General features: G+C 61.4%; 1 protein-coding gene across 1 annotated transcript; it reads right to left on the bottom strand.

The window, feature by feature from the left end:
* Positions 1-4,361: 4,361 nt before the first annotated feature.
* On the bottom strand, positions 4,362-6,683 carry CD248 (CD248 molecule). The gene has a single exon (XM_068978897.1). The coding sequence runs from the start codon at positions 6,681-6,683 to the stop codon at positions 4,362-4,364; it is 2,322 nt and encodes a 773-aa protein (XP_068834998.1).
* Positions 6,684-7,184: the final 501 nt, after the last annotated feature.

The raw sequence follows: 7,184 nt of genomic DNA, 5'->3' as shown, positions 1-7,184 counted from the left end.
ACAGGCAATGCCTCAGTTAGCATTATCATTCATCAAAACCACAACTGACTGTGAGGAAGTCTTCACCCGCCCCCCCCCCCACAATCATAGTATGATCAGCCTGGGAGCCCACATCTTGCAGCCTTACCCCCAAAAGCAAGTTCCTTGGGAGGCGGGCATTTCCGGACCAAAGACATGGCTGTCACTATTCACTGGCTCTGCTCTAGGGGTGAAATCACAGAATCAGATTCAAACCTCCACCTACTAACTCAGTCAAATTGGGCAGGGCTTAACCCAGGTACTCAGGCAAGTGCTTTCAGCTTCTTCATCCATAAACTGTGGCAAAACTAGCACTTCTTTGGGACTGTTACGGTTCTTAAATATTTTTTTTAATGTTATGGTCCTTATAAGATTCTTAAATGCAAATAAAATAAGTGCTGCAGGCATCTACTATCATCTTATTATTTGGCACCAAGCCCCATGTGCATTGGTAGAGGCCAGGACACCAGGACTGGAATCTCCCCTGGAAGCCATCCCACACCCCGAGTTTGTCCGGGGTGGCTCTGAAGCAGGGGGTGCTGGCACCTAGTTGTGCTCAGTAGGTGTTACTTTCATTCCCCTTAACTTTAGCTCCCTGGTCTGTCCCAATATTGTTTGAATATTTTACTGAGTTCGTAGCACTCACTGAACTCCAATCTCCTGGCTTCCTGGAGTCCCCAACTAGCGTGGGAGTCAGCAGACTAATATTTTCAAATGTAGAGATGCGCACTGATAAAGAGGACGTCCTTGAGTTCAATACTACTCCAAAAACTGTGACTCTCAGATCCCAAACCCACTCCCTCTCGCCATACGCACCTCCCCCCAAGAAAGGTGTGGACACTTGCAAGCTAGTGAGGAGAAGGGACCTACCTCTAACAATTCTTGGCCCCCAGATGAGAGGTTGTGCTTTTGTCCCTGGGAAACGGGATTCAAGAGGAAGGACCCCAAGCTGCTATAAAGACATAAAGACCACTCAGCTTGAGGGCCAAGGTGAAGCCCTCTCGGTGTCTTCCAAATACGATGAGAGCAGATCTGCTGTTCTGCTGGGGGGAATCGGCAGATATTAGAGTTACACAAATACTTAACCAGTGAAGCAATTGTTCATTGAGCAGTGCTGTGCTTTCCTGGTGGCTGCAAGCACCGAAGACAGGTGGCGCCAAAGGCCCACTTCTGGACGCCGTCCGCGGGACTCCTGACAACTGACTCCGAGCGCACTCCAGAGAACCCGCGATCTTGACGACTGGAAACCGGGGGCAGGGAAGGAGAGAGCACCAGGACCGGCTCCAACGGCATCCTGGCCTTGATCACACCCACCGGCAGTGAGCGACCTCGGAGAGTCCCGGGTCCGGAGCGGCTGAGACTTCGGTCCCGAGAAGGCGGGGCCTGACGGTGGGCGGGGCTGTAATTAACGAGAGGCGGGACTCGAGCGGAGAGGTTGGGTTCCGTTCTCTGCGTGGCTGATGCTCGTGTTCAAAGCCCGAGAGAGTAGCCCTCTCTGGGTGGGCGGGACTCCCGGGCATTTTTAGCGGGAGGGACCTGGGGCTCTTTAGAGTTGGGCCATTATCTCAGTGTGAAGGGAAGGCGTGTTAGCCCGATGTGGGCGGAGCTCTTCCCTGGGGAGGCCGGCTTGGGGCCCCGCCTCTGCGATTTGGCGGCGGGTGGGGGGGCGGGTACTCGGGGAGCCTTCCCTGGTGGCTCAGGCAGTAAAGTGTCTGCCTGCAATGCGGGAGACACGGGTTCGATCCCTGGGTTGGGAAGATCACCTGGAGAAGGAAATGGCAACCCACTCCAGTACTCTTGCCTGGAAAATTCCATGGACTGAGGCGCCTGGTAGGCTACAGTCCATGGGGTCAGAAAGAGTCGAACACGACTTAGTGACTTCACTCACTATCTGCCATCCATCTCAGACTCGGGGAGGGGGCGTGGCTTGTAACGGGGTTGGGGCGTAGCCTGAAGAGGAAGGAAGGAGTAAACTCGTGGAGGGCGGAGTTTTCATCTCTCCCGGACAGAGTTAGTGTCTCTGCGGGACTCCCTGCACTCGTAGACCTAGTCCCCAGCTCAGCAAAGGGCGGAGCTGAGTGAAGAAAATGTGTTAACTCTGGACGGAGTTCAGAGCACCTTGAAGCGAGAACTAATAATTGCCAGTCTCAAAAATTAAAAAAATAATAATAATAATTGCCAGTCTCCCAGTGCAAGCCTCACTTAGGGGGCGGGGCTTACGGCCCAGGTGGGCGGGACCTAGTACCGCCTCGGCCTGGGCGGAGCTGAAGAGCGAAGGGGCGGGTCAACCATTCGGAAGAATCTCTGAGCTGGCAGGGGCGAGGCTTGCGGCTTTGGTGGGCGTGACCTCCGAAGAGTTCCCAAGGGGACGCTAGCCTGCCGTGGGTGGGCGTGGCTCGAAGCTCCGAGAGACCCGGCTGATAGCTCAGTCCCCGGGCGCGCCTGGAGGAGGCGGGGCCGGAGCCAGTGGGAGGAGCCTGAGAGCAGCTCCAGTTCTAGGCGGAGCCCCAATGCAGCGCTAGTGGGGGCTCTGCCCTGGGAGGCCGTCTGTTTAGGCCCGCACGCAGCTCCGCATCTGGTGCTCATTACAGGATGACAAAAAGCCGGCTCTGGGCCCCCTGCCCCACTCCCATCCCCGCCCTCTGACAGCAGTGTTTTTAACTCCTTCCTGTCCTCGAGGCGCTCTGGATCGCCTGCCCAGGGTCACAGGAGGGAATTCCAGTCCTTCACGTCCTGGCGGGCTTTGCCACCCCCACAGGCCATGCCTCCTACCTTCTCCTCCGATCTAACTCTTTGGAACACCCCTCGACCCCCCCACTCCCATCCAGTGAACCTCTCTGGCTGCACCTCCGACCTTAAAAGCTTGGGCGGGATCTGGTGGGGGCGTCTGGTTTGAGTTAAGAGGAACGTGAGACCGGGGCGGGGGGCGGGGGGGCGGTGCGCAGCGTTCCCTCCGCCCCCCTCCGCGCCGCCCCCCACCCCGCGCCCCCAATTCGTCCCAACTCCCATCTCTCCTCTCCGGGTCCTGTGGGGCCCAGCTGAACCTTCCAGCCCAGGATCAGCCCCTGCGTATCAGAGGGTAGCAAAGGGCACTGCGTAGGGAAGGGAGCTCTGGACCACCCCTCCCTTGCCTGCCCGGGTGGTCGTGGTGGTTCTCTTCCGTCCTAATTAGAGGTCCCTTAGAAGCTGCAACTGAAAAATTACAGAGGTGGTGGGAACCGGCGCCTCCCCCTCCCAGGTCCCGCCTCTCGCAGTCCCCAAGGCAATGAGTCCAGGATGAGGGGGGTTGCTGGGTCCCCACAGGCTGTGATGATTTTTTTTTTTTTTTTACCATCCCCTCCTCCCGTTCACGGGACAGCTCAGCTTGGAGCAGCCCGAACCTTTCTCAGTCTGGGGTCTCCCTGACCCAGCACCATGCACACAGAAGGGCTCCGTGCGGCTCAAGCAACCGAGGCCTTGCTTAGGAGGCTGCCCAGGGAGCTGGGTATGGGATCTTTCTCCCGGGTTCCTTGCTCTCTTCAGCCCTGCCTTCTAGGCTCTCCCAGAGGAGTGCCTCTTGAGCACCTACAACCCAGAGGGGTGACAACACCCTTGACTCAAACCATCTGAGCCCCAGCCACGAACTTCTGCAGCCTTCAGGGAGAGGAAGAAAAGTTCCAGCAGAAGTCAGGAGAAGCTCACCCTTTGGGCCCCCTGCACTCCCCAGAATCACCAGGCCTAGAGCTTACCTTTGACCGACCCCTAAGCCCCAGTTTGGCTCCAGGTCAGCAGAAACCCTCATTTCAGACTCAGTCCCACCTTCTAAGAGTTTTGGTTAAAAGAGGAACAAACATGAAATTCTCTTCATGCCAAACCTCCCACTCCTAGGCTCACTGTGTGACCTTGGGCAAGGTTCTTGCCCTCCCTGGGTTCCTGTTTCCTTGAGAATCTCTAAAACATACCCTCCCTTAAGGAATCTTACCTTATTTCCTTGTGGGCCCAAACAAGCTGAAGGAAGATGCCCTCCTTTTTTTCTGAGTCCTCCCAGACCCTCCCCTCAGGCACCAATGGGGATCAGAAGCTTTGGGTGAGGTTGGCACCCCGTTTATTGGAGAAGTCCCCAGCACCCACCCCCTGAGGTCCTGGGGGCCTCGGCGTCTCCTCCACTGTGAGTGCTGGGCCAAGAAAACAGAGTTCCCAACAGTCAAGTCTAGTGGCTGATTGAGAGAGGAGCCTGGCTGGGCCCGGGGGAGCAGGAAGCCTTCTGTCCAGCTGGGCAGCCCCCATGGGTCCCTGGTGCAGCCTGGGCCATAAGTCCAATGCATGCCCCTTCCCCTTCACCTCACGGGGGGGGCTGCACCCCATCACACGCTGGTTCTGCAGGTCTGCACCCCTGTGAGGCTGCCCCGGTGGGGCGCGGGTTCCGTTGGGCCCTTGCTCCCGGCGTGGGTGACCCAGCGATAGCAGTCGGTCACGCGCTTGTTGGGCGCGTGGGGGCCACAGCGGGTACAGTACACAATGCCCAGTGCAAGCAGGACCACCAAGAAGACGCATGTTGGCACTAGGAGTGCCACCAGGAGCCACCGGTCATCCCTCCGGCTTCGGCCAGCTGGACTGGCCTCCCCCAGGGCTGGAGGAGCTGATGTGGGGACTGCCGAGGACAGCCATGGAGCCAGGCTGGGGTCAAGAGTACCTTCCCTTGGGACTTGTGGGGCTTTGGAGTGGGGGTGTGGAGCGCTGGTGAGAGAGGTCTGGCTAGTGGCGCTCTGAGGGGGCAGAGGAGTGTGGAAGGCTGGGGGTTGGGAGGCAGCAGGCACAGGGACTTGATGGGCAGGGGGCACAGGGGACCTGAAAGCAGTGGTCCGAGAAGGCTGGACCGTAGAAGTAACGGGATGGTGGCCGGCCTGGGCTTTGAGGATCGGGACATCTGGGGTCACAGGGGGTTGAGGGGGACTGGAGGTGGTGACCAGAGGGGTGTGGTTAGCTGGGATTCGAGGCAAAGGCGTGGTGTTCTGGATATCAGTGGCCTGGGTATTTGGGAACATGGGGGACTGGTGAGCGGGGAAGAGCTTGGGATATTTGGCTGAGGCCACTGGGCGCTGGTGGGCAGGGGTTGGTCCTGGCTGTGCGGCAGAGATAACAAGGGGTCGGTGGACAGAAGGCAGGTCTGGATAGTTGGCTGAGATCATGGGGAACTGGTGGTCAGAGGGCAAAGCTGGGTGTATGGCAGGGATTACGGGAGGCTGGGGGGCCGTGGCCAGGGGTGGGTGTGTGGCAGAGATAATAGCGGGTTGGTGGGCAGAAGGCAGTGGGGGGCGCGTGGCCGAGACCACCACAGGCCGAGTGACAGAGAGCACTGAGGAGTGGTGAGGGACCCCAGGGGCACTAAGTGGGGGTGGCCAGGTGGGGTACAGGTAGGGCATCCCTGGCTCCCCGTCCTCTGGGAAGCTAGGTCTATAGGCCAGGTCAAAGTCTGATGACTGCGTGGCCTCCATCCACGGGATCCCAGGCATCTCTGTCCAGCCACCATCAAAGGCCTCCCAGGCTTCTTCTTCGTCCTCTTCCTCGTCCCCTTCGTCCAGCAACCCATCCTCGAGGTCCTGGGATGCCCGGGCGCCCATGGCCCCAGCGGGGCTGCAGCTGATGCCATCAGCCTCCAGCTCGTGGCCCTCGCTGCAGTAGCACTCGAAGCCACCGACGTAGTTGACACACATCTGCTGGCACACGCCGGCAATCTGGCACTCGTCCGTGTCCACACAGCGGTGCGGCTCATCCTCAGCAGGCCGGAAACCCAGGCGACAGTGGCAGCTGTAGCCCTGAGGCCCTCCAGGCTCACACTGCTGCTCGCACGGGGCATGGGCACATGGGTCCTCGCAGCTGTGCCCGTCCGCTGCCAGCCGGAAGCCCTCGCTGCAGCGACAGGACACCCGACCATCCGCAGCCTCGATGCACTCGTGTTCACATCCCCCATTGTCGGGGCCACAGCCGGTACCGGGGCACAAGGGGCCTGTCCGCGACCAGCCCACGCCACCCTCAGGCTGCTTCACGCAGAGCAGAGAGGCTTTTCTGCCAGCCTGGCACGGCACAGCAGCCACAGAGCCAAAGGGCAGCCACTCAAACTCCGCGGAGACCAGGTGGAAGGGCGTGGTGTAGACAGCTGGGCCGGCCTGGCCCACCTCCTCAGGCAGTGCGGGGCAGGAGCCCTCGAAGCCGAACTGGCACAGGTAGCCATCGACGGCCAGCGTGCAAGAGCCCTCGAGCCAGCGATGCTCGCCGCTTGCCTCCAGGGCGGCGCAGCGCTGGGCTGGGCAGGGCCCGCCCGTGGCAGGCTGGGCCCAGTTGGTGAAGGCGGTGTCCTGGTCCCCCGTGGTCCACGTGAAGCCGCGCAGCAGGCGCTGGGGTTGGCATTGCCGGGCCTGCCGCTGCAGCCCGATCCACAGCAGCCGGCTGGCCGGCCCGGAGCCCACCAGGCTGTCCACACGCCGGGCCTCCTCGAGGGTCCGCGGGGTGGCCAGGTCGCCCCCCAGCTCGCGGCAAGCCCGCCAGGCCTCCAAGAAGGTGCGGCGCCGCGGGAAGAGTGCGTAACAGCTGCCCGGGAAGCAGGCAGCGCGGGGCTCAGTGGCCCAGGGGGCCTGGCCCAGTGTGGGCACCGCGGCCGCCCAGGCCAGCAGCAGGCGCAGCAGCATCGCGACGCCCCCCGACTGGCCCTGGCCGGGCCGGCAGCGGCTCTTGACAGGGGGAGGGACTGGGGCCTCTGGTGGGCGGGCCGGGGGCGGGCCCGGGCCGGGCCCAGGCCGGGCTCGGGCCTTGTAAGGAGTGGGGCTGGGGCCGCTGCCAGCTCCCTGCTCCCGCTCCCCCGGGGCCGCCAGAGCAGGAAGCCGTCGGGCGGGGCGGGGGGGTGAGGGGGGGCAGGGAGGGTGCTGGGGGTGGGGGCGAGGGAGGGGAGGAGGCTCAGCTAACGGGTTGGGGAGTCTGGGTAGGAGGCAGGAGGACCCACCAGAAACGTCCTGCGCCGTCTGGGGCTCTTGGCGGTGGGGTGAGGTCGTTCCCAGAGACTGACGGAGATCTGACTGGGGACACAGCGACCTCATCACACCCGTGAACAACCTCCCGTCCTGTGGGTGGAAACACGCTCTGATTCAGGCCCTCTCATCACACACGTGTGTGCGCTCTCTCAGACCCTGTCC

This window comes from Capricornis sumatraensis, chromosome 8 (genome assembly GCF_032405125.1).
Source record: "Capricornis sumatraensis isolate serow.1 chromosome 8, serow.2, whole genome shotgun sequence".
NCBI classification, from domain to species: domain Eukaryota; kingdom Metazoa; phylum Chordata; class Mammalia; order Artiodactyla; family Bovidae; genus Capricornis; species Capricornis sumatraensis.
Note: the sequence above shows the minus strand (reverse complement) of the source record. Positions and strands in the feature narration are given on the sequence as shown.

What these genes read in the sequence shown, in the direction of transcription:
- CD248 (XM_068978897.1), bottom strand. Translation starts at nt 6,683, where the DNA reads ATGCTGCTGCGCCTGCTGCTGGCCTGGGCGGCCGCGGTGCCCACACTG.